General features: G+C 47.3%; 1 protein-coding gene across 4 annotated transcripts; it reads right to left on the bottom strand.

Moving 5' to 3' along the window:
* Window positions 1-15: 15 nt before the first annotated feature.
* On the bottom strand, window positions 16-27706 carry PCYT1A (phosphate cytidylyltransferase 1A, choline). 4 transcript variants are annotated; one of them, XM_037908353.2, is made up of 9 exons: window positions 27556-27706; window positions 18550-18702; window positions 14057-14156; window positions 11479-11595; window positions 9713-9864; window positions 8679-8757; window positions 5899-6041; window positions 5116-5304; window positions 16-4419 (listed from the first exon to the last, which is right to left on the bottom strand). In XM_037908353.2, the coding sequence occupies exons 2-9, from the start codon at window positions 18664-18666 to the stop codon at window positions 4213-4215; spliced, it is 1104 nt and encodes a 367-aa protein (XP_037764281.1). In that variant the 5' UTR covers window positions 18667-18702; window positions 27556-27706; the 3' UTR covers window positions 16-4212. The 4 variants fall into 4 exon arrangements, with proteins under 4 accessions (XP_037764281.1, XP_037764284.1, XP_037764282.1 ...); XM_037908356.2 differs by having other exon boundaries at window positions 16-768; XM_037908354.2 differs by lacking the exon at window positions 27556-27706 and adding an exon at window positions 22082-22248.
* Between the last annotated feature and the right edge of the window lie 197 nt (window positions 27707-27903).

The raw sequence follows: 27903 nt of genomic DNA, 5'->3' as shown, positions 1-27903 counted from the left end.
ACAGATTGACAAGGGTTGGGTAAAATGACTTTGCATTTATTTGGCTAAACATAAAAGCCAAAAACCAACTCAGAACAAGCCAGTAACACGTGCGCGCACACAGAGAAACCAATACAGTTAACAATGATTGAGAGGAGACATCCTGAGGCACCCTAGTGAGAGGAGCAATGCACCACACTGGTGTGTTTCAAGTACGACAGCATACTGTCCTAAGACAACAAAACTCACGTGACTCCCAACTCGGTGCCCTGGCCTAGAGTGTCACGCAACTTGGGATCGCATTGATGGAAAGTCCCACTTTCCCCCTAGCACTCTGAACCACCACACCCTTTAGCTCAGTTCGTATCCCAGCATAAAACCTTATCCTGCAGCGCTTTCGGAACAAGGTAAGTGACGTTTCAGTGAATGAAAGAAGCTGGAATTTAAAATGAATTCCAAAATCCACATTGTTCCATGTATTTGTTTTGGAAAATCTAAGCATTGATCTCGTCCCAAGAAAAAACAAAACAACTGTTCTCGTCAAGCTCGACGCAAGTGGCAGCATTGCAGATGAGTTACAAAACTGTCAAGTTTTACACAGTTGGTTATACTCGTGACAGACAATGTACTGCTGAGAATATTCTTCTCCTCCTCTCTCTCTATGGCTTTCTAGGAGTCAAACAGCAGCCAAGGCGAACACGTGCTCCATGTACCTGGCCACGTACAATGTTCAAACGGAGAGCTGAAAAGACAGGTTCTGTCTCCTCGCTGGACAAGCTACACCCCATTCTGCATATGAAAGGAAGGCAGGGAATTTGAACACCATTAAGTCACAACAAACAACCCCTACAGGGTGGGTCTGCACACAGGCTTCCTGCACAAGGCCCCCACCCCAGCGTGTTCCATATATATCGTTACAAAGAGGAGGGAAAGAATACGTTAGAAGCATTAACTGCACTAACACATGCTTCGAGTTACAGATGGGCCTTAATCACACCTACAGTGGGCCAGGTTTTAAATGATTTTGTTAAAGAGTTTAACCCCATCACACTTTTTAACAGACAGGTTCCACTTTCCCTCCAGAAGCTTGAATAACTTTCTTCTGAAGCCCCAACTCACGTGCTATTGAACATCACTATCACAGCTTCTTAGAGTCCAATCAATCGCACCAGAAGCGCTGCTCATGCTCAGCCTTTGCCTGCTACTATCTCCTGCTTCCCCTTTTAGCGTCACTCCACTGCCGTCCTTCCTGTCCCATGTGGAAAGGCATTTGCAACGGCTTGCCTTCAAAGCCGGCCACCGTATGCATGAGATCAGAGATCGCTCGAAGCCGCATCTCATATGGTTTTGCAGAAATTGACCCATATGGATTTAGTGGTACCAGGTTCCATCTTATTGCGGCAAATTCTCCATGGAGATCGATCTCGTAGTGGGGGAGAAACACAGACTTCTCTCATTCCTCTACTCTGCCACTTCCTCAGTAGGGTTTGATTCTAACCAGCCCCGTCCGACACTCATGAGCAGCTGTTCCAATGTGTAGGTGAGGCTCAGCAGAGACGCACAGAATGAAACAGTCAAGTGATTATGATGAGGTAACACCCTGGGAAACCCAGCCTGTCCCTCATCAATTGTCATGGAGAACTTTGCTATGCTGAGGGTACATTACACTGTGCAGATGAAGGATTCCTGGCACTCAGCTACGTGCGGCAACAGACATGAAGTGAGCCAGACAGTGGACTCCATGCGATGACGCCGTCTCTCTAAAAGCCATGATAAACACACTGATTTGGGACTGGAGTGTCCATTTCAATTTGCAAAGTGAAAGGAGGAAGCAGGGATTGTTAGGTACAAGCAACAGTTTTGATATTCCTAGTTACAGGCAAACAACACGCCCCGGCTGCACAAGTGACCCCACCCCGGGCAGAGAGACCATGCAGTAGCTTCCCTGTGCAGGATTTAGGAGTGACTGGACACCAGAAATACTGTTATCATCCAAAGCTACAGAATACTGTTCACACCCTGTGTTTAACGTGACTGTCGGTGCCCTGTGCTGCCCTGCCTAAAGTTTGCGATCAGGTGAGGAAACAGACTAAGTATCTGCCGAAGGAGAGTGATACAGATATATGCCACCACTCAGATGCCGAGAAATTAAGAATCGTTTGCATCTCACCATTTTGGTGCCACCTCAGAATGCAAGTGCTCCCTACCGCTGCTAAAAGACTTCCCAGAGCCATGGCCATCCCTGCTGGGAGGAATCACTCACACTGGGGTACTGGGAAACCAAAGCTTTCCTTCCCCTTTGCCAGCTCTGGTCTCACGGGAAATATAGGGGTGGGGGAAGAATCAGTTTGACCAAGCCTGGTGGAGGACGAGAGTCTATACCAAGCCCCAAAGGTGGCATTTCAAAGAATAGCTTGACAGAACTTTGAGGAAGTAGCCGCCCCTTTTATGTACAGGGTGGTCACGTTCAACAGCTGCATATTACTGTGTAGGATGGTTCTAGCATCTGCCTTTTAGTCTCCACAGAATCACTGTTTCCCTGGATCGGACGTCGTGGATTTTAACACCCGCAGACTTTGCCCACGAGAGTCTTAATCTGACCCCGTGGTCTGTATGCAACATTCAAGGAAGCTCTTTCCAAGCAGGAGATGGCAAGGCAAGCTCGGGCAGAAAAGCAATGTTGGGAGTTTCACGGCTGTAGATATGGCAGCTCCACCCCCTGGATGCTGGCTTCCAGGATAGAGTGTATTCCAACAAGACCCACAACCTGCCTGCCCAAAGGACTTCCCTTGGGCATGCGCTGTGCAGGGACTCAGTGTTTGACACTGTGCTACACAGCTTACCTAGGGGCACTTAAAGCGCAATATAAACATTTATTATATCGTTAATAGCAAAGCATCATTGGACGACAATTTCAAAAGAACAGGGGCTATCGGTTAAAATTAAAAATAGTGGCAGTTTCCTTTCATGCTATTTCTGCGCCCCCAAGAAACACCTAACGGACAGAGGTACCTGCATTTAATGCACAAATGATTTGACATCTATGTGAGAACATCGCCCTTCGCTGGGATAACATACCCCAGCATCTATCCGACTGTACGTCAAAATGGACACAGAATTGGCCACGGACATTCTGAACAGCTCTCTTAGCAGGGTCTTCACCTCCCCGATGGGAGAGAGATCACAGCTCTCCATCCCTTAGTGCACAATAATGTAAACAAATACGGACCCGCGCAAAGCAGAGCACTCAGAGTGGACGTTTGGACAGACCGTAATATGGTCGGCACACCAGAGACTGGGGGGAGGTGCGAAGGCAGGAAGAGGACCTTTCTGAAGGAGCAGGCATATTTGTTATTGCCTAGCTGAGCGTACGTGCACACAACCACACAACGCACGTCTGGAAAGAAGAGGTGATGCTCTTCCCTCAAACAGCAGCTGATGGGCGAAATGAGGTTCTTGGCCTGAGATTTAGTGATGCTCCTAGATGCCTGCATGGCAGATAGAACATTCTAAGACAGCCTTTCCCTTGCAGAGGTGTACCTACTGTGCAGGTTTACCAGACTTTACAGAACGGCGCGTGACCCATTTGATGCTGGTGTGGCTGCTCAGATGGCGGATTTCCCACACAGGAGACATGAGGCATGTTTCCACTATGAAACATTGGGAACCTCAGCTAAAAGAAGCAAGGTCAAGACACAGAGCTGGGTAGGTTCTTATTGGTTCCAGAAGAGTACGGACGTCTCTTTATAATTAAAAAATAGCTCATCTACTCTACCGCTTCCTGCGCTGTCTCAAGTTCACACCATATGAGGACCTGGCATATCCGTCATTCGAGAGATTCGGCAGCGATGGAGAATCCTGCCTTGGGGCAATAAAAGGCTGCAGCGGGTCTAAACAGCAGACAGACAAAAGGGTCCGATTAACTGTTCTCCCAATACCCCCCTGGCTGAGGTTTCACAGGGCAAAGACTTCAGTGCCACTCTCTTTAAAATACTTAAAAAAAATAAAACCCACTTTTCTCTTGGAAACCATTGGAACGTAAACAATAAAAAGGGGCTGGGGATAGGGAGAACGTTAGACTGTGCTTCCCAGACAGTAGCCCTTGCACAGAGCAGATGGTGCCTCTTGGAGGGTCGTCAGAAGCCATGTTACCATTGCTCTCACGTTTAAAGTTCCCCTGGGGTGAGGAGCTGGAATTCGGCAATCAGCGATTCAGTGTCCGCGGCCAGCCGCCTAGTCCTCCTCATCCTCGCTGATGTCATAGGCGACGGCGGATTGGTTCCTTGAGAGGTTGGCCGGCGAGGAAGGAGGGGTCTTGGTGGAGAAGGGCCAGCGGAAGGAGGGAGAGGGGGAGCGCTCATGCGTCGGGCTGCTGCTGGGGCTCTGCTTTGGGCTGATAGCCTGCAACATCCGGCCTTTGCCCTCCTTCAGCATGTGTTTCTAGCGAGGGGAGGGAAACAGGAGGGAGATTAACATCGTGGCTGGTGGCACGTTTGAAGGTGATGGGAATGGGTGTTGGAGCCAGCACTCGCAGCATTTATGGCTGCTCTGGGCCATCGCCATCCCATGCTGCGATATGAACCCTATGGAAAAAACTCAACTTGCATGAGCACAAACTTAGCTGCAGTTGGACAGGCTCCGTGTCAATCAGTTCAAGCATCTACAGCACACAGCCTTAGAGGGCTGGGTAACAGAACAGGGAGCATTTCACCACTAGGCGCTCTGTTCAAATCAATGGCTGTAAGTTACCACCCTCCCATGGCTACTTGGTGACATGTAAAACAAGTTGGAGGGGTCAGTCCAACTCTCGGGGAATCAGTGTTTTGAATAAAAACCCGCCATGGCAGCTGGCACTAAGTGGCATCCATGTTGGTCATCTCAGACAGGCCAAGGATAAGTGATCCTTTAAGACTGAGCTACTTTTGCCTCTAGCAGGGCCTCCCTTAGCACATGGCTGATGGAGATGGTCTGGGAGGGAAGCTGGCACTGCACCCAGTGCTGTGGTTACCTAGAGGACTTCCCTCTGCAGGGCTATCACAACAGCAACTCCCAGAAGCATTAAAGTTTACCAGGACGCTTTCTGAAATCCCCCACCCACCCAGTCTTTGCTCCCCATCTCCAGGGTGAACTTGTTACCAGTGCTCCTTCTGGTCCAAACATCTCCAGGAAGTTGCCGATGAATTCCCGGGATTTCTCCTCCCATTTTTGAATGAGGTCAATGCTCTTTTCCTCCACTTTCTGGACAAACTCCTTCGATTTCTCCTCCACGTCCTTCACCCTCTTTTTCACTTTGTCCACACGTTCCTGCAGGTGATATTTCTTCTCCTGCAGAAGCAAACAATGCAGGGGGAAGGATTAGGACATGGAACACTTAAATTTTCACCTGTCCCATGGGCAATTACTCTTACTTTTTAGGATTTAAAGAGGTGAAGATAATTTGCTGGCAATAATAAAAGCAAACAGCACTGGCCCTAGTGCTGAGCAGCCAGAGGCTCCTGGACACACACAAGCTACGACTGGGAATGGATGATGTTTCAATCAAAAACACAAAACGACGACGCTCTGCAACCTGCATCTGCAGCGTTCACAGCACAGTACGCAACCAGGAACTGTTCTGATGCAGTCACATGGCTGACTGGCAGAAACAGACAATTTCACTGAAAAATTCTGATTGCCACTTTGTTGGCGTTGAATCCTCTGTGCAGCATTTCAAGGGGGAAAATGATCGGACAAGATCCTAGGACAGAGAAAAAAGCAAATATTGGTGCAGTGTGTGTGTGTGACTGGTTAGTCCTGCAGATTTATTACTACTTGTTTGTATTGCAGCCACTCCCCGAGGCCTGGGTCAGGATCAAGCTCACACTGTTCAGAGACAGTCCCTGCCCAGGTGGGTTTGCAGTCTAACGCATTGAGACTCACATTTATGAAGCTGACGTTCAGCTCCTTGGCAGTGTATCCCCTCTGCAGGTTTCGACGGGCATAGACATCATAGTCCCGTACAATCCGGGTGATGATATCGGATGTGGAGATCCCTTCGGTCCTCTGAGTTGGTGCAAACATGCCTGAAACCAGGGGAACAGAATCCAGGACAGGTGTAGGTCAGATGGAAGTGAGGAGCTGCTACTGACTCTCAATATGCAGGCTGGGGTATTTCACAGGCTCTTAAAGATCATACCCTACTTACTATATATATTTATTTCCCAATTGGCCTTGGTCTATATTTTGACCCTTGGAAACTGTCCAGTTCTGGTGTCCACAATTCATGAAGAATGGTCAAAAACTGGATACGGTTCAAAGAAGAGCCACAAGAAGGATTAAAGGATTGGAGAGTATACCTTCTAGTGAGGGACTGAAGGAGCTCAAGCTATTTAGCTTATCAAAGAGCAAGTTCAGGGGCAATTTGACCAGTTTAAGTACCTACATGGGGAACAGAAATTTGACTGTAGATGGCTCTTCAGTCTAGCAGACACGATCCAATGGCTGGCAGTTGAAGCTAGAGAGACACAGACTAGAAGTTTGTTTGTTTTTTGTTTTTTTTTTTTAAAACCAGCGAGAGGAATTAACCACTGGAACAGTTCACCAAGGGGTATGCGGGATTTTCCATCCCTGGCATTTTTTAAATCAAGATGGGATGTTTTTCTAAAAGATCTGCTCTTGTTCAATCACAGTGACTGGACTTGAAGCAGGAATTAATTCAGGGGAGTCCTCTGGCCTGTGTTTTGGAGGAATCCAGGCTAGATGATCACAGTGGTCCCGTCTGGGCTTATCTACGCAAACAGCTCAGCAATACTATCGGGCCTGAAACCTGCACTCAGAGGCACTTGGGCGGTGAGCCAGCGAAGTCTATGGGGTGGCACAGTGGCTGGACCAAGGCTGCAGAGTGCAAGTCAAGGGTACACTTCCATGGGTCTCTTTTACCTTGTGCAGGTGACTCCTCGCTCGCCCAAATGTACCGATTTCATAAAGGATGTAGGGAGACTAACCCATGTCTCCAACACACATCACTTAAAGCACCCCAAAAAATTTGACCGTCAGCCTTGGAGAACCTAACGCACCCAATAAAGGGTCAGGTTGCTGGCACCAAAAACTTTATTTTCCTTCCCATGAGAAGGACCCACTGAAGCGTATCGTGCAGCCAGCTGACTGGATGGGAATCTGGGTTTGTCACTGACCGAGCGACCCCTGAGTCTAAGTAGCATGCTGGAAGGTGGGCTCAGATTCTCCACCCATCCCTCCTTTGTTGGATCTCTGCAGTTATTTAATATAAAACTCAGCGGGGGGGGAAGCTGATCAAAAGCGGGACTCTAAATGAAGAGGAGCACTGTTACTGGGCTCTGAGGAAGAGTTAGCCAATAGACTGAAGGATAACAATCACCCGGAAGAGAGCATGTTTCTAAGAAATGTACTTGGCTGGTTGGTTTGTACTCGTTTCTCTTCGCTATTGTTAGAGACGCGTTTTAATCAGGGAATCTCCAGCACTGAATTTGTGATACTGTGCTGAGGATACCAGCCCATCGTCATGGAATGGGCCGTGACAGGACAAAGGAAAAAAGACAGAGGACGCTGCCTTTGTCTGAATACAAACAGCACTGGTAGCCATGTTTACGCTGGAGGTTTGTCACAGCAGGACAAGAGTCAAGGATAGCGTGATTTTCCCATTTGCCCATGTCTTTTCTCTTTTCACTCTACTGTGGTGGCTCTTTTTCCTGTGGGGCTGGGCCTAGTGCCCTGAAGTGGGCATTGCAACCTGGCACACCGGGTTGCAGTGCCGCTCCAGTTTGGCCCGTACGACCCTCTGTCCCAAGAGGGTGTTGGCCCCAGCCCTGCGAGACAGGAACTGCAGGGTGAGCTCTCTCTCCAACCCACTCTCCCTCCCTGGTCCTCCTCTCCTCACCCAGCCAGGATTAAGGTATCAGTGTTGCTCTGGGTGCTTGATGCTCCTGGCATGGGGCAGGGCAAGGAGAGGGGCATTTTTTTAAAATCAAAAATCAGGGAGCAGTCACCCAGACCTCTTACTAAATTCACCGTGACTGCTCTGTGCTTTGTGACAAACATGCCAAGAGAAATTTGCTGTCCTACCCATGACATCGAGTATGAAAATGTTGCAGTATGAGAGGGTTACATTCATTTAAGCCCAACAGATGTGAAAACTGCATCCTGCATTTTGCTTTTTTAGACCAGTGCCATTTTTAACTAAGAGACGAGACATACTTGCTATTTCTAGAATGGAGACTGAGGGATACAACTGTGGGTCACTTATTTTGCTAGCTATTAGATAACAAGCATGCGGTCGTTGTTACCTAAAGGATGTATCATGAAAGAGGAGATCCACCATACCAGGACTAGTGAACTAAAAAAAATAAAAAATGTATTTATTTTTTTAACCGTGACCATGGTATCAGCCTTTGAGACCCAGGGCTTCTGTTTACTCCACGTATCACAGGAGCAGCCGTGCCAATGTGGTGCAAGCCTAGTGTGGAAGAATCAAACTTTTAAGCACTCCGATCCCATGGCGAAGGGAGCAGTAAAAGAACCTGGTCAGAGGCGAGCTCAGTCTCCCAAGACATTCAATCCTTGCCAAGCTGGACAGTAACTGGCACCAACTAGAACACTGGTTTTGCTAGAACACCTGCCTCAAGACACACCAGCTAGTGCTAGATGGTAAAGGTTACAGGTCACCACCACGACTTATGCCTCACCTGCTTCTTTTATGTGTTTATAAACATCGTCACTCCCAGCAGAAGAATATGGGATGTCATCATGGGCAACAAAATCAATCTGGGAGTTGAAGAAAAGAGTTAGAATAAATCTTTCCTTGAATCCACAGAAGGTACCTTTTTATGTAATGACCAGGTAACGGTTAATTACTTACTGCTGAGCACCTGTGTACAGGTACGGGGCTAGCAAAGCAATGAGGAATGTCAATGTGCTTTGCTTTCGAAACAAGGTTAACCCTCCACAGCCCAGCCCTCCTACACAACCCTAGACAAGCCTACGAGCGCACGCCAAGGAGGAAGACAACTGGAGTAAGAAGCAAACGGCAGTTTCAAGCTTCAAACAGCGTTATAAACCAAGTGTACTGTTGGCCCGTAAGCAGTAGCCTGGTGCCAGCAGAGGGCAATATCTGATGTCCAGAGGAAGGTGAGAAAGCTCCTTAGTGCATCTGGCCGCAAATTCCTTCCCGACCCCTGCAGCAAATAAGCACGTGTCCTGAAGCAGGAGATTTGATTCACCTTCTCTCAATCTGCACAGCCACAAGTGTAAAACTACCAGCCCCTTTTAAAAGCCAGCCATGGTATTTGCCTCTCTAAACTCCTGCTAGTGGAACTTCACCCACGGGCCTGTTACTTGTTTTGCATTTACCTGTCACTAACTTTGAGTGACCCCTTGTTCTCATATTAGGGAACAGCAAAAAGGAGGGCTCACTCTGATGGACCCGCCCTGGATCTGGCCTCCTCTCAGATTTTGACAGTACCTGCCATTACAGGCTAGCTCTGCTCAGGCCCCTAACCTCCTCAGAAACGAACATGGCCCGTTATACCAACTCATGGCACAGTCTAGGACGTGTAACAGAAGAGGGTTGCTGGCACGAATGATCAGAGGGAAATACAGCAATTACTCGGAATCCTGCACCGCCGGGGTGTGGAAGGAGCGTGGTAGTTACAAGTGCGTGCACACAGCACAGCTGCCCGATTGTCTGAAAGCACCTGGCAGCTCTACTGCTGCGTCTTACCTGGTGCTCTGCCAGGAACTCCGGGGTGAGGGTCCACGGCGCGTTTCTCACCACTTCATCCACGTAGCGACAGTGCTGCACCGCGTCGTAACGCTCGCTTTCGTTCATCACCGTGAAGCCTTTGAGGTTATGGGTCAGCTCATCGCTGCACACTGCAGAGCAAAAGGTGAGTTCCGTTAGTCTTCTGAATACCCGCCCTGACCCCCTCCACTGCCCGACTCCACCGTCTGCCCCGTGCAGCACGAGAGGACTCTGTGCCAAGACCTGGCAGATATTCCAAGCTAAGCGGGCTCAGGAGTTACAGGTCAAGTGCCACAAGAGGTGTTGGTGATTCAGGAAGAGAACCCAGCTTTCAACTCCCAGTCTACAGCCCTAGCCAGTAAGGCAGGGGTTCACAAACTTCATTGCTCCAAGACTCTCTTCTGACAACACGACCCCAGGAGGGTGGACCAAAGCCTGAGCCTGCCCAAGTCCCGTCGCGCCAGGCGGGAGGGGCCAAAGCTGAAGCCCAAGGGCTTCAGCCACAGGTGGGAGGCCTGTAACCTGAGCCCCCCCACCCCGGGCTGAAGCCCTCAGGCTTTGGCCCCGGGTAGTGGGCTCAGGCTTGGCCGTGGGCCCCAGGAAGTCTAACACCAGCCTTGGTGACCCCATTAAAATGGTGCCCCGACCCAGTTTGAGAACTACTGCAGTAAAGCATAGGTGTGAAAGGTTTGGAGGTGGAAGGGGAAAGAGAGCGCGTTACGGAGGCGAGGAAGCCTCTCAATTCCACTGATCTCTGCACGCTGTGAAGAATACAGCATTATTATGCAAAATTGGTCAGTTGACTGGCTGGTAACCCTTCACCCCAGGCCCTCAAAGGCTCTGAAACCCATGCTGCTTGTCGAAAGAAATGATGAATACAGAAAAGTCAACTTTCCTTTAAAAGCTAACAGTGTTCTTCCTCTTTGAGTGTCAGTACTGGGAGCACAGGGCAGCTCTATGGACCGCCACGAGGTGGGACACAGAACTGCCTCATTTACACAGGGGATGACTTGGGTCCAGACCCCTGACACCTAGCAAAGAAACATCAGAACCAAACAGGTTTCTAAATTTAGAAACGAAGCCAAAACCCATCTGAACAAATCAAACTAGAATAGAATGGGTTCATGGCAAATCATCCAATCACCAGGCTGATTAAACCACGTGAAATAAAATCAACAATTCTTTATTAACTCTATGTAATAATTTGGGAAGGCCCAAACGTAAACAGGCCGATCTCAATTGATATATTGCTGCTCCAGCCAAACAGCTGATATAGGGAGGGTGAAATCACTCCCAGCTTGAAGCGAACGTTGAGACTACGCACACAGAGGGACAGTTTCTTATTCTTCACCTGCTCCGGTTCTCCAGACGAAGGCTCAGAAAGTCCCCTTTTATTTTTGGCACTCAATGCTTTGAACAGCATTTCTTGGCACACAAAATTTAGATCAACGGTTAGACTAACTCGGTCAGAATAGAAAGTAGTCCCCACCTTTAAAAAAAAAAAAATTTCTGGAGTTCCATTTTTATAGACAGGCACATTTGTCTCCCAGCACTGCACTCCATCCAATTCAATACTGAAGAGGACGAGATTACAACGTGGCTGCCCTTTGAGCTGCAACAAGTGCAAGGCACCGTGTAAGACGTTAAGGATGGGACAGTGCAAAGGAAACTACAGGTTGCAATCCTACCTTTGGCATGGTAAACTATTCCTGAAAGGCTGCCAAAGTCAAGAGACCTCTCCTTACCTCCCACAATGAGATATGTGTTCGGGAAGAGGTTCTTCGCCTGCATCAAGGCCCGGGCATGTCCAGAGTGAAATAAGTCAAATATCCCATCAGCATAAACCCTGACTGGTCGATCCACTGAGCATAAAAACAAACAGACATTATTCATGGAGAGCCATTCCTGGGGAAAGCATTTGCTGGCTGCGCAAAGACCTAGTGAGCCTTGGGTTCCTTGTGGTTGTACGTGTTGTTACAGAAACAATTGGCAGAATGCGGAGCTGTAGCCAGAAAAGGTTTGAGAAGGGAAATTGCTGGTTTGTTTCCGTTAGGAGTCAGCGTATGGGGGTGCCAGACTAAGCATGGAACGACATTCAGAGACAGACTTAAAACCGAAAGTGCCATGCGTGGTGTTCTCATGGGGCTAAATGCAGCTGCTCTGAGACAAGGTGCACACAGCACAAAGGGAAACCTGGGGAAAATGCAAACATCCAACATCGCCATCCTACAGGAATCAAAATGCAACATGCCAACGTTCTGCTCAGCAACTGACTACCTACGAGTGACTAGCCGAAGACATTTCATGGGTTGTCTTAAGTTTGCCAAGCAGGCTCCTGGAGGAAATCCTGAGATCTTCCCAATTCCCCCCACACTCCATGCTGAACCTCACTACTATAGCTGTAGTCCTCCAATTCTGGAAGAATGGCCAATGAGAATTCCTGCTCAGTATGACTCCTAAATCAACCAGGCAGGGCTATTACTGAGCCACCCTTTAGTTCCTGCTTCCAAGGAATGCCAAGCTGCACTGAAAATCATCTCGAGACAGCACAAAACAGTCCTGTTAGGCCTTGGGGCTGTCAGATAATTTCATGGAGAAGCTACTGCTGTAAAGCTTTCCCTGGATGGGGCCAGAAGGTTCAGCCCCATTCGGATTAATGGCTATTCCATCTCTTAGTAAAGAGCAGCTCGTTTATTTCGATACTTGAGCTCACACATGCTTAACTTTCACCCACTGTTCCACATTCAGCCTAAAGGATATTTGAGAGCCCATATATTACTAAAACCACAATAGACTTCTTAACTTCCACTTTTCTGGGCCAGCACAGGACTCTCTCACAGCTGTGGGACACTTCACCCATCCCGGAAGTTATCTGACACATGGCTCTCTGGCCAATCTAAGCCAGACAGACAAGACTGAGCCAGAGGGAGGGCACTTGGCAGACAGGAAGTGAGACTGCTTCATATATAGAGGGCAGCATTTAAGGAGGCCTGAAGCTGACGGAAGGAGAATCAGATAAAGGGAGCAGCAGGAGGACGGGACTGGGGGGGAGTGTGGGGGAAGAATACAGATGTACAGTAGTTACGGACACTATAGGGCATTGAAGGTGAGACAGAGGCAGTCAATTAAGGTAATAAAGTGAGTTTTGCTGGAAAGGGACAGATGTTAGATGATGCAGATGAGCTGTATAATGAATGCTAAAAGACAGTAACAATTTATTACTTGCAGAGCCAATCTGATTGATCCTGAAGGTGTTAAATGATTCCATAGAGAAACCGAGGAATCAGAGATTCGAGACCTCTAACCCTGATCTGCGGGCCAATACAGGCTTGGTCCCTGGTGTATATATGTGAGAATGGGCGTCTTGAACTTTCTCGAAGCATGTATCACAGACAACAGGTTGGAAACCTGTGTGCTAGTGTTTAGATTTGACTGTGCAAAGCCATGGGGCTTCCAGAAATTCCCTTGGGAGACTGTTCAGTAGGCCTTGACAGGTCATGAGATGAGTAAACCTCCTTTAATGACTTTATTGCTATTTACAGAAAGAAGTGCAGTGCTTTCGTTACAGCTACGAAGCTGGCACCATGAAGGGCTGGGTACGATCATGTACTTTGAACAGTCAGCATAGGACCAGCAGAGGAGTGCGGCCCCTAGCAGGTGTTTCTAGTACTGCCATTTTCATGCTTCTGAACAAAACCTTGACCACTGAGTAATATACCATTCTACTCATACAAGTGACTGTAGAAATCGGCACCCTCCTATTCCCAGGAGCAGATCTGCTGAGCATCCTAAAATTGGCTATCTAACGTATGCTGCTGTATCCTTCAGCGTGCAGGCAGGGCTCCTCACAATGTTGCCACCGTTAAGGGTATTTGTTTTGCTCACACGTCTTATACTTGTCACGAGACAAGTGATTTTTTTTTTTTAAATGCCTTTTGGCTTCTTTACTCGTCTAGCTTTTTAAGTTGTCTCAGTTGTCGCAAAGAAGAGGGTTAGTGTTGATACTGCTCTTCAGTAACTCAGGAAGGTGGCTTAAAGCAATATTAGCAATGAGGAGAATATAAGCTCTTTGGTGCAGGAATCTTCTCTTACAATGTGTACGTACAGCTCCCAGAACAGAGGCCCCAGTCTCCAGGCAGTCAAGTAATACAAATAATAATAGTCTTAGTCCCCAGGGTGGATATAACGCTCCTAAATAGCCAAGCAGGGCTCCTTCCAACCTGACACAAGGGAGGATGAAACGCTTTAATTCAGCCAGGAGAAATCCTGGAACAGCACATGTGTTTAGGTAACTGCCTTCTCATTTGGTTTTACGGTACTTACAGGGGGTGCCTTGGGTCGCCTCTTCCAACGTCAGTCTGACATATGGCTTACTGTAGTCCACTTCAATTTGATCTGAAAACGGAGCTGGCTCCCTCAAGCCCTAAATAATCAGAGAGAAAAATAGCTTGCAAACCCCCCAAGGTTCAGCATTTTACACAGCCACAGCACAAGCAAACCGGGATGGCAGGGGAATTATGACAGCCCAGCAATTCAGTGGCAGACACGCTGCACTAGGAGAGCTTTGTGCAAAAGGTGCTAATGAGATTTACTGATGTTAAGCCCCAACACGGTCCTGGGGGGTAATTATCCCTAGCTTATGGATGGAGAGAACTGAGGTGAGCTGAGGTTAAGTTACATGCTGAATCAAAGGAAAAGCTCAGCAGAGCCCAGGGCACAGATTCCCAGCTGGTGTGAATGGACTTCAGTGAAGCTATGACAGTTCACACCAGCTGAGGATCTGCCCCACGACTCCTTTACTCCCAAGTCCTCAGATCTAACCAGTGGACCAAACTGCCTCAGCTGGACCATACTTTGAAACAAATCTCCCCACGCGTAGGCTCCAGTGTTGTAACATGCCAGCAGTTACAGGTATCAGAACACAAACTATTAGCACCTAAAGAGAAGCTGCCTATAGCCGGTCTGACTCTCCAGGGAAAGTGTTTACAAGCACCGATTTGTAAGCCCTAGAAGGTGGGAAACCAGTCACATTCTGTGGGAAAGCACAGAAATCTGATGGAACATTACAGGACTTCCCCCACACCCCTTTGAAACTACCTGCAAAAACAACACATTGGTGGAGTTCAGAGTGAGAATTAGGAGGCATAAAATCCAATTATAGCTACTGTAGGGCTGATTTCTTCTGGACCAGAACAAAGCATCTTACCCTCCAATAAGCAGCCAGCTCAGTTTCAGCTAAATGACCATGTAGGGTCTGTGACTGTTAGAGACTAACTTTCTCTTTTAGCAGGAAGGTGTGTCACAGCAGAAGCTTGCCCTTCCCTAAATCAGAAGATGAGGAACCAATCTTGCTAACCATTACACTAATATCTTGACTTAAGCCAAACTACAGCTGCAAGAGATTTCTCAGCAATTTCATCCTGCACACTGTGGTGAGCCCTGGCAGACCTTCTGCAAGTATTGCAGCTGTCACACCCTATTGGAGTTCTAAGCTGAAATGGATCTCTTTAAGTGCAGCGCATGGGAAGGCAGCAACCAGGCTGCTATGCTGTGGTGAGCTAATGCCCTTCGAAACCTTCTTTAATGAGAGTATTGTACTAAGTCTCTGGCCTCTTACATGCCATCTTGTCCATTACGGTCAGAGGCCTTGGGTCTTCTGGACCTTGCGGGATGCAGAGGCAAAAGTGGCATTGTTCCTAGCTCTAAATTTGTAGCACCAGGCATGCATCTCCTCACTTCAGGGGTTCTAAATTAAACTCTGACATTTAATGAGGCCAAAATCCATTCCTCAATACAGCCCTCAGATTTCCTATTTAACACTCAATCCCCCTTTGATTTTTTATTTTTTTTTCCCCAATACTTCCATGCTTGCCTCTGTTCTTATTGTTATGTTACCTAACAGATCACACGAAACCCTCCTCTCTAGATAAAAAAACCCAGTTTTTCCACCATGTAACAGGGTTGGGGTACACACCCTGAAATACTGAATATAATAGATGATCAGAGCAGGGCTATAAAGTCAACTGGGCTTTTTATTACTGTCTGCTGGGGAACTCTAGCCCTGCAATCCTCTAAATGAGCAATCAGATCTTCAGTTACAAGTATTTGCCAAGAGCGTAAAGTATCTGGGTGACACTTTTGCCCTTGCAGGAACAGGGAGCCCTGCTCTAAACTCCTAGGAATAAAACCTTTCATGAAAGAAAAGAAGTAAACTCAAGAGACCCACACGGAGTCTGCACCTCAAAGAGGCTGAGGTATTCTGAAGAGGGCTGGCTAGAGGTAGCATGAGGAAGAAGTATAAGCACAGTTCGCTTTGTGCTATCACAGAGCTATGAATGTAGCACCAAAGAGGGCGGGCGCGCACACGTCCCTTCCCTGTCTTTAGATGATATGTTACAAGGTCTGTTGGTTAAAGCACAGGCACTGAAGTCAAGAAGATCTGGGTTCTTCACCCAGCTCTGGCACAGCTGCTTTAGCAAGTCATGTCACCATTCTGTGCCTCAGTTTCCCCATCTGTAAAGTGAAGACACTAATTCTTACCCATTCAGCTTTGGAAAGCACTTTGAGATCCTTTAATGGAAGGTGCTATTGAAAGGCAAAGCTTCGTTCGTAAATTTGGGAAGGTAAAAGGTGAAGCTGAAACACATTGCAGGTATTTTTACGAGCAACTCTGACCCCACAGTGATGGGGGAATGGATGGCAGCCAGCTCTGACAGAAAGATCAGGAAGGAAGAACTCTAGAATGTGTGATACACATGAGTCCCATGGAGTGGGAGGGAGAGAGCTGCGACATAAGGACAAACCTACAGAGTTACAGCAAGGGCAGTATGAAGTCAAGGCAAGCTCTGGAAAGGAAGCATAGATTTTGGCAATGGTGATCCCAATAAACCCACCCTTCATGTCTACTTGGGAGGTGGAAGGAGAACACAGATCAGGGTCTGGTACTAACAGTGAGTGAAAAGAGTGGGCCTTTTTTGGAGGGGGGGGTGGGGGGAGAGAAAAAGCAACCGAGTTATAGTTTTAGCAGTGTTAATGGATTTAAAAATACAAGAAATCAGCCCGAGAGAGACTCTTCAAGAGGCACCATCAGATTAACGGAGGCCCCAGCATTTCAGTTTTGTAAAACAAGGCTGTACTGAGCCCAGTACAGACAAGAAATGTTCTCATGGATTATTTGAAAACTCTCCTGCAGTGCTGGAAACACAAATACAGCTTCCTGCTAAATACCTCAGAATCAGAAAGTGAAACCCATTAAACACACAATGAGACTAACCAGTCTACCATCACTGCAGAAGGCAAACCAGGGTGCATAAAAATAGATTTTATAAAAATCAGATTTTATTCAGCATAAATATTTAAAAAAAATAAACCTATTTAAAAATTAAATTTGAAATGATAACCTATATGAAAGCCTAAACTTGCTATATTCTATTAACATCATTTAATTTAGATAAAAATATAATATTCAAGCAGTACGTATTTGCTGTGGAAGTTTTAAAGAAAGACAAACCAGTGAACTTGTGGCAGTCACTGGCTAAGCACCTGGAACCAGAGTTTGTTGAAATGCTAAACAAGCTTTTGACTGACAGCAGCCTCTTTTGCAGGTTCAGAGAGATTTTCTTCATTTCACTTTATTCAACTAGTTCAGTTCAATAACTAGGTTCATGGAAAGCTGATAAACTGGGAGCTGAAAGAGCAGGAAAGCTTGTTTTCCTTTTCCAATCTGTGAATAAAAATGGAGGTTTGGGCAGATGAGAACTACTAGTTCTAAAATCTTGAAGGACATGGTGACCAGAAACAATCAGCTCAGCCAACACTTCCCTGGTTTAGTAAATCAGTTTTAAATGTAAACCATGTGTGGACCCAGCACATTTCAGATAGTTTTATTTAACTAATTAAAAAATTGAAAATACTGGTTTTGTGCATTTTTAACGCAATTCCAATTTCCATCCAAACGCAGCCTGACACAAATCACCACACACACAAATCATCAACCTGGCAAATAAGAATGCAGTCACCATTTTCTAACATCATGAAAATGTAAAAATTAAGAAACCAAATAAACATGTTAAGCTATATAAATTGCTTAAATAAATGTGTATAGACATAGCGTATCCTCGGGTTAGCAAAAAATAGTAACAAATTTAGTACCTAACCAACAAGGATTAACCTCACTTTAGGAAAATAACTAAAGTTCAAATGCAAAACAAGATAAAAATTGATTATTTATATCAAGGTTTCCTGCCTGCTGATTGAAATCAATCCGCCTCAAGGCAAGATGTTAAACAACATTATTTTGGTTTTAATAATTTAGCCCCCAAACACTCATGCATGCATGTGACTTTAAAGCCACAAGTAGTTCCATTATTTCAGTGGCATTATTAATGTGCTTAACCACATGAGTAGCTGTAGGAACATGGCCACAAGTGGGTCCAAGGAACCAGTATCAATTTTGTTTAAAATCTCACTTACATCACTAAAGAAATTAGAACTGTGACAAGCTGATTTATTTAAAGTCTGTACACATCCACGCCCAGAGTAAACCACCACAATTACCACAAAGAAGCTTACCTCAGCTGGCTTTGGACTCTATTTTTTTTACGTCTGTGTTGTAAGTATGTACATTAGTGTGAGCAAAGGAGGATTTCAAACCAGCTTTGCAAGAAGCAAACAGCACTAGCCGGGCTGCACTGCTCCGCCTCTTTCCCTGGGCACAGAGGACATTTTACTTTGCCCTAATCAATGTAGCAACATCAGTATCATTCAGCTGCTTTCCAAAAGTGAAACGTTTCTGATCAGAAGCCCTGCTTACTTACAAACGAGTGACGGGACATTTTCGGAGGGATTCCATCCAGCTCTGTTGCCCCATTGGGTCCTGACCCATCTTTTCTTCTCTTCCGGGGATTCAGCCTGGACGAACTTGGTGGCTCCATCACAGAAGAGGTGCTTGGCAAGGTCTTTCCAGCAGACTATAAGAATGAAATAAAGAACAAGAAATATAAGAGGTATTTCACTCAGGAAGGGCTAAGAAACCAGCCAACAATGGGCACTATGTACAAAAGATCAGCCCAAAGGCACCTGAACCAGGAGGCCTAGCCAGTTGTATGTGGCATCAGGTAACAAAACTTCTTGACAAACAGTGCCCGGTGGGAACACTGAATAATTTCTCTCTGCAGAGCAGCTCCTAGTCACTCCTAGTCCTAGAATGACGAGAGGGTAATACTCAGCTGGCTGGAGAGAAACTCCCTCAGGCAGGAGTTGCAATATGAGTGATGATATCATTAGCATGAAGCTAGTTATGCTATTTTAGTATCTGAGTGGCAGGCCAAAGATTAAAATATGCCCAGTCCACAAGTCTGAAGGGTAACTGTGTACAATTTCCCAGCACTCATTTCAATGATAAACTGGATGCACAAAAAGAACACCCACACAACAAGACAGCTGATGAGTAAAGCTGGATTTCCTTTGCGGGGGCGGGGGGAGAGAAGAAACCTTGCCCATGAACTAATTCATGACTAGGCTATTTGCAGTGATCTCTCAGCTGTTAACTTCCCATATGCCAGGAATCCAAGGAAGCCCCACACTGCTTGCTGGTGAAGTGGAACTAGGCATTTACATGAATGGGTAACACTGGAAAATCTCAACTCCAACTGCCACAAGATTTAAAAGCAGATGCTGGATTTGCAAATTTGTGACTTAAAACTGGGTTGAAGTTTTTCCTTTACTAAATCAGCTATATGCATCGCCTCTCGTCAGAGAAGACTGGCATGCCTGGGAAATATGGTTCACACCCAAGTCTAGAAACTCTAACAATAAATGCTCTGTGGATTTAGGACTCTGCCCCCCCTCACATGCAGTGGGTGTCCTGGAACACTTTGTAGGGAGTGTCTGGAGTCTCTGGATTGATGGTGAACCTACTGCAGGAAGAGAGCAGGCTTACACCATCACTTGAATGCTACCCCGACCCTCCTTGAAGCATATGATTGTATATTATCAATCTCTGCGGACTATCACTGCTCAGTTACACCTACTGGATGATTTAACATAAAGTGGTGTTGGATGAAGCTCCATCAGCCAGATCCTACAGAGCTTTTTGAAAGGCGGGCTTTTAAAGGGACAACTATTGGTGGGCACTTTAGGAGCACAGAGGATTCTGTGTTTGGGAAAATTCCGGAGTAATGAGTCAAGCAAAGATAAAAGACTACTTAGGAATGGAGACTAGAAATGTGCTTTATAACATTCCCAATTTAGATTCAACATGGCCTTACACCAGTGGTCTCCAAAGTGGCCTGGACTACTATGTTCAGCTCTAGGCAGCTCAATATCAGAAAGGTTTCAGAGTAGCAGCCGTGTTAGTCTGATGGAATTCACAAAAAGAAATAGTATTCACAAAAAGAAAAGTTTCAGAGTAACAGCCGTGTTAGTCTGTATTCACAAAAAGAAAAGGAGTACTTGTGGCAGCTTAGAGACTAACCAATTTATTTGAGCATAAGCTTTCGTGAGCTACAGCTCACTTCATCGGATGCATTCAGTGGAAAATATAGTGGGGAGATTTATATACATAGAGAACATGCTATAAACACAATACCCGCCGCCTACGGTCACTGTAAACACAAGCACTGTGAAACACAGAAGGTGCACATTTTGTAAGGCATTACCAGCTGAGTATGCCCTTCATACTAGATATTCACTTCACTGGTTCAGCAACCAGTGCCCAGTTCATGAAAAACAAAGTGACCTGGGTCAGTTTTTCAAATAACCTGAATATTCATTAACATGACTGGAGAACCAACATCACTCTTTCTTTTATGGCTTGGGCAGAACAATCTGACACTGTGCTTAATCATTCCATTCTCTGTGGCCATCACTTTCTTCACCTCCATCAACCCCAGCAGCTGATACAATAGTCCCTACTGAGTACAACATTAGAAGTCCACTGAGTTGGCCAGTGCTGCTTTAAGCTCACAAATATCAGGCTGAATGTGATGAAGCATCCGATGAAGTGAGCTGTAACTCATGAAAGCTTACGCTCAAATAAATTTGTTAGTCTCTAAGGTGCCACAAGTACTCCTTTTCTTTTTACGAATACAGACTAACACGGCTGCTACTCTGAAACATCAGGCTGTATCTAACCATAGGAATTCTTAACCCACCCAATTTCTGAACAGAATGTGCTCTTCTTAATGTAGCAGCCTGCCTAGGAGTGATCTCAGAGTGACTCAGATTTCCATTCGCTGTATTTAAACCAGTGCCTGAATGAGCACAAACGCGCTCCTTGCTGAGATACTGCAAGTGTGTTGCTGCCAGATGTAAAGGCTACCACAAGTCAAAGAACTGTAAGCTCCTCCAATGGGCAATGCTGTTTTATTGATGTGTGTCTATGGAATGAGTGACTGCCTGCGTTCAGGGCTAACCCTATCCCATCCCCCACGTCTGTCAGCGCCTCTTCACCACTCACTCTCCTTTTTGCGTTTCCTCCCCACTTACACTCTTCCTGTGCCCACCTGACTCATCTCTTTTGGTGCATGCCCTTCACCTCCTCCCACTTTGGATAAGGTAGCTCGGTGGAGAGCAGCACCCCTGGGTGATGGGGTGGGTCAGCAGGGGAAATGGCCACACATGCACACAGCTTAGGGAAAAACCTGCTTTAGAGTGAGCCTACACTGCAATTAAAAACCTGCAGCTGGCTCGTGCCAGCTGACTCGGGCTCATGGGGCTCAGGCCAGGGCATGTTTAATTGTGGTGTAAATATTCCGGACTGGGCTGGAGCCTCAGCTCTAGGACCCTGCAAGGTGGGAGGGTCTTAGAGCTCAGGCTGCCTGAGCCCAAATGTTTACATTGCAATTAAACAGCTCCTTAGCCCGAGTCAGCTGGCTTGGGAGAGTCGCGGGTTTTTAACTGCAGTGTAGACATACCCTAAAGCCATGTACATGTAAGTTTTACCAACATACGTCGAAGCGTAGGCCTGGCCTCAGACAATGACTCAAGTATGCACTAGCTGCATCAATGCCAAGCACCAGATCCAACTCTCACTGGAAATCAGAGGGAGCCACTTCCAGAAGAACTGGATTGGACACTCAAAGAGGAAGTACAATTCCTGTAGACACGAACATGAATGCAGCTATTTGACAAAGCAAATTTTGCAACACTGCAGGCGTCAGAACTCCTCTTGCCTGTGGTGACTGAGAAGCTGCCCCAGTGACTGAGAAGCTGCCCCAGTGACTGAGAGCTTTTAGCAGCTAATTTCTGCAGAATTTAAGCTTCCATTGAAAAAAGGGTTCTTGCTCTTCTGGCTGCAGAGAAAGCCTTCCAAACGTGAACAAATTATTCTTTATATCATCGTAGCACCTAGGAGCCCTTGTCACGGATCAGGACCAGTGGACGCTGTGTAATCTCTCTGACTCTTAGGACACAAATCTGCAGGGCTGAGAGCAGCATTCTGTTAACTTCATCTCACAGCGAGCCTTCGGCACAGTTTCAGAGGGGCAGCCGTGTTAGTCCGTATCAGCAAAAAAACAAGGAGGACTTATGGCACCTTAGAGACTAACACATTTATCTGGGCATAAGCTTTCGTGGGCTAAAACCCACTTCATCAGATGCATGCAGTGGAAAATACAGTAGGAAGATTTATATACACAGAGAACGTGAAAAAAAATGGGTGTTGCCATACCAACTGTAAGGAGACCAATCGATTCAGGTGGGCTATTATCAGCAGGAGAAAAAAACCAACAACTTCTGTAGTTATAATCAGGATGGCCCATTTCAAACAGTTGACAAGAAGGTGTGAATAACAGTAGGGGAAAAAGAAAAGGAGTACTTGTGGCACTTGTAACACGGCTGCTACTCTGAAACCTGTCAGTAGGGGAAAAAACATTTCCCCATGCTAATTTCCCCCCCCTACGGTTACTTGGAAATGGGCCATCCTGATTATCACTACAAAAATTTTTTTCCTCCTGCTGGTAATAGCCCACCTTAATTGATTAGTCTCGTTACAGTGGCACTGCATTCTGCATCTTGAACGGTGCAAGACAAGGCGGGGGGGAATGATCCTCTTTAAAATGCTGAAAATACCCTTCAAGGATGCCCAAGTCCGTTACGGATACAAATGCTACAGAGCTCAAGTCACCCACCACAGAAACACAGCCACCTCTGGGGTGGAAAGTGGTAGGCGTTTCACAGAACACAGAAACACTACACAAACATTTGAGGATGGGAGTGAAAAATAAGGTAGACAACTGAGATTATGGGACACAATTAGCCGAGTTTGGGCAGGACTATGAGGATTAACCTCCATGTGGAATCTTTAGTAACCACCAGTGGCAATTCTTGTTGCTAATTTGGGGGCTGATCTCAATGGAGAGATGTATATTCCTTGATGGGGGTGTTAATGTTTTGTTAGCCAGGTGTTGTAGTACTGCTGAGAAACAGACCCTATAATTTTGAATATATACCATCGAAACACAGCAATGGAATGAGGAGCTGGCCCAACTGCATTCCACTGGAAGAAGAGTTTCATTAAGAGAAAAATGTTGTTTGCATATGAACAGGGAGGGGCAGAGAATAAATTCCACTGCTTCATCATGAGGCCTCTCTAATCTGCCTGAGCATTTCACAGTCACTGTTACCATCCTGGTCAGGTAGTCTGTAATGTATCCCTACTGCTATATTCTTATTATTCAAGCATGGAATCACTAGCCATAGAGATTCTATGGTACAGTTTGGTTCATTTAAGATTTTTACTTCATTTGATTCTACACTTTTTTTCACATATAGTGCCACTCCCCGACCAGTATGATCTGTTCTGTCCTTCCGATATATTTTGTACCCTGGTATTGCTGTATCCCACTGATTATCCCCATTCCACCAAGTTTCTGTGATGCCTATTATATCAATATCCTAATCTAATACAAGGCACTCTAGTTTGCCCATCTTATTATTTAGACTTCTAGCATTGGTATATAAACTCTTTAAAAACTTGTCACTTTTTAGCTGTCTGCCATTACATGATGTAATTGAATGGGACTTTTTTTCTTTTGACTGTTTCTCGAAGTATTCTTACCGGAATACTTTTTGCCTCTCCATTAGGGCTTTGGCCAGCACAGCTATGTTGGCATAAAGTCACACCCTTGTCTGACATAGCTATGCTGGCAAAAATTAAGCATAGATCAGGCCTTTGTCATGTCTAGATTGGACTGCAATGTGCTCTAGGTGGGGCTACACCTTCACTCCATTTGGAAGACCAAAGCTAGCGCAGGATGTGATGATTTTGGCCGTGTCTATCTTTAAAAGTTTTGCTGCTTTAGCTATTCTGGCGTAGTTAAAGCAGCAAGCTACAATACTGTAAATTCATTTATGCTGGTATGAAAGCTTATACCAGTTCCAGCTCGGCAGAGCCGAACAAGCTATACCAGCCATATACCAGTGTAACAGCTTCTACACTGAGGCTTTTACCAGCATAACAATGCTCGGAAAAAAAAAATTCACATCCCTTAACTACCATAGTTATGCCAGTTAAACTTTTTAAGGGTCAAGCAGACCTTGTTTGTTACAAATGACACCAGCACTCTGTGATCTGTGGAGTTCAGTGTGTTGGTTTTAACGTATGAAGCCCTAAATGGCCTGAGACCGTCCTATCAGAGTCCCCCTCTCATCCCCAAATAAGAGCACCACATTTGAAATCAGCAAAAGCACCTCAGAGGGAGCTTTTTTGGTATTTAAGAGAGCTGTGGGTAGGGCATTCTCCCTAAAGGCCACTCATCTTTTAAATTCACACCCCTCCTTGGTCCAAAATAACCCAAATGTGGTGTTGATAGGCCATACATGCCACACGGCCCGTCTGTTGAAGCAGGAAAAAGGAAAGGACAGAGGTGATAGGGGTAAGTTGTATACAGCAAAAAGAAAAGGAGTACTTTATGACTTGAGAGGAGTACTTCTCAAATTGGGGGTTGGGACCCCTCAGGGGTCACGAGGTTATTATGGGGGTGGGGGGAGGGGTCATGAGCTGTCAGCCTCCACTCTTAACCCTGCTTTGCCTCCAGCATTTATAATGGTGTTAAATATATTAAAAAGTGTTTTTAATATATAAGGGGGGGGTCGCACTCAGAGGCTTGGTATGTGAAAGGGGTCCTCAGTACAAAAGTTTGAGAACCACTGTTATATACTCAGTGGTGGACTAATGCCAAGAAATTGTTATAGAATGATCAGTCAGTGACAGTTTGAAGGTGTAACATTTTGCAAACCACTAGAGCTAACCAGCTATTTATTTAGATTTAAATGTACTAAAATAATACATTTTATTTTAAAAACCTTTTACCCTGGTCTCTAGAAGCTGTGTTATCAATTTAGAAAAACAATACAAAAGCCATTACCAAACCAAAACCACAGCACACCTCCCTGTCCCTCATACGAAGTGCCAGTCAGCAAACACAGGCAAGAAATCAAAATCTCCCCTCCTACTCCCTATACCGGGGTTCCCAAACTTCATTGCACTGCGACCCCCCTTCTGACAATGAAGTTACTACATCACTCCAGGGGTGTCAGAGTCAGAGCTGGGGGGGGGGAAAGAGGGCCGCAGCCCAAGCCCCACTACCCTGGGTGCAGGTGGAGCTCGGGCTTCAGTTTCAGCCCTGGGCCCCAGAAAGTCTAATGCTGGCCCTGGTGACCCCGTTAAAATGGGGTCATGACCTACTTTGGGATCCCGACTCACAGTTTGAGAACCACTGCCATATACAGGTTTCAGAGTAGCAGCCATGTTAGTCCGTATCCGCAAAAAGAAAAGGAGTACTTGTGGCACCTTAGAGACTAACCAATTTATTTGAGCATAAGCTTTTGTGAGCTACAGCTTACTTCATCGGATGCATTCAGTGGAAAATACAGTGGGGAGATTTATATACACAGAGAACATGAAACAATGGGTGTTACCATACACACTGTAACGAGAGTGATCAGGTAAGGTTAGCTCTAATGGTTTGCAAAATATTATACCTTCAAACTGTCACTAACTGGTCATTCTATAACAATTTCTTGGCATTAGTCCACCACTGAGTATATAACAGTGGTTCTCAAACTTTTGTACTGACGACCCCTTTCACATACCAAGCCTCTGAGTGCGACCCCCCCTTATATATTAAAAACACTTTTTAAGATATTTAACACCATTAGAAATGCTGGAGGCAAAGCAGGGTTAAGGGTGGAGGCTGACAGCTCACGACCCCCCCCCCGCCCCCCCCGTAATAACCTCGTGACCCCTGAGGGGTCCCAACCCCCAATTTGAGAACTCCGGTATATAAAATTCCGGACACCAGATCAATGTAGTTTTAAATCCACAAACTCAACAACTCTGTGATATACTGCACACACCTTCAGGTGCATAGGGCAGACTTTTTTGGTCTGGATTTGAGCACAAACATGGTGCCCACATTAGCCCAGAAGAAGTCAGAAAAATAACCCTCCCTACCACACAGCTAGATAAAATAACTCATCTGCGTACTCTGCTCCAATTCAACCAACCCTAATCTCTGACTCTGTCACAAGCCACAGGGAAATGGAGCACATATGGGTGGGAGGTATGGGGGAGGGTGTGGACTCTGATTCTGTCATTACTAGCAGAGATAAGGAAATGGAACAAAAGGACAGACATTCAAAAGCAAATACTGTAATGGGGCACCCTTAGCAGACCTGTCTGGACACAATAATGGGCACTGAGATGAGCAAGGTGGGGAGTTTATGCTTCTCTCCTGGAAAATCTAAGGGAGGAAGCCAAATCTCATTATACCACCCCTTACGCCCCCTACATTCCCAACCAGTGCTCCCCCGAGCCAGGTATCCCCCACCAGTGGCCCACCCAGAGCTAAGTTGCCCCCCATACCCATCCAAATCAGGGTCCCCTCAATGCTTCCAGAACCAAGTACCCCCCTTGCTCCCCAGCCAGTTACCCCCCCCACTGAACTAAATGCCTCCTGTACTTACCCAAGTCAGTGTCCCCTCAACCCACCCCAGAGCCAGGTACCCCCCAGGCCTGTGCCCCCATGCTCCCCAGCACTGAGTGTCCCCAAGCCAATGCCCCCATGCTCCCCAGCCAATAGCCCCCCCCCCGAACTACATGCCTCCTGTACTTACCCAAGTCAGTGTCCCCTCAACCCACCCCAGAGCCAGGTACCCCCCAGGCCTGTGCCCCCATGCGCCCCAGAACTGAGTGTCCCCAAGCCAGTGCCCCCATGCTCCCCAGCCAATAGCCCCCCCCCAGAACTACATGCCTCCTGTACTTACCCAAGTCAGTGTCCCCTTAACCCCCCCCCGAACCAGGTACTCCCTAGTCAGTGCCCCCAGCCACAGCCCTTCCAGAGCCTAGTACCCCCCCCACCCCCACCCAAGCCAGTGCCCCCTTAACCCCCAGAGCCGGGTACCCCCCACCCAGTGCCCCCCATGGTCCCCAGCCAATAGGCCCCCAGCGCCGAATGCCCCCCACACCCACTCAAGCCAGTGACCCCTTCGCCTCCACAGCCGGGTACCCCCCACCCAGTGCCCCCCCCCGGAACCAGCCCCCCAGTCAATGCTCCCCTTGAACCAGCCCCCCCAGACAGCACCCCCCCCCGGAACCAGCCCCCCAGTCAATGCCCCCCCCCGAACCAGCCCCCCCCTTGAACCAGCCCCCTCAGACAGAGCCCCCCCCGGAACCAGCCCCCCAGTCAATGCCCCCCCCGGAACCAGCCCCCCCAGACAGCACCCCCCCCGAACCAGCCCCCCAGTCAATGCCCCCCCCGAACCAGCCCCCCCAGGCAGCGCCCCGCAGACACTGCCCCCCCGGGGCCCCCCGCTCCGACCTGCCGGGCCGCTCCGCGCTCCCTCGCCGGCCGAGGCAGGGCTGGGCGCGGCCGCTCCCGGCTCCCTCGCTCGCCAGCGGGGCGGCCGCCCCGGACGCTGCGTGTCTGGCCGGACCGCACGGGAAGGGACCAGCCGCGCGCGCGGCTCCAGCGGGGCCCCCGGGAAACCGCAGCCGGCACCGGCGTTCCGGGCAACCCCCGGGCCGGCCGGGCTTGCTGTGGTAGGGTCGCCCGGTGGCGCCGGGCTGGTTGTCGTAGGGCTGCAGGGCGGCTGGGTCTCTTGTTTTTGTAGGGTCCCTGGCGGCCCCGGGTCAGTGCCCTGCGCTTGTTATTGTAGGGTCGCTCGTG

Source organism: Chelonia mydas, chromosome 9, assembly GCF_015237465.2.
Source record: "Chelonia mydas isolate rCheMyd1 chromosome 9, rCheMyd1.pri.v2, whole genome shotgun sequence".
Taxonomy (NCBI): domain Eukaryota; kingdom Metazoa; phylum Chordata; order Testudines; family Cheloniidae; genus Chelonia; species Chelonia mydas.
The sequence above is the reverse complement of the archived record's forward strand: the minus strand, read 5'-3'. Positions and strand labels throughout refer to the sequence as shown.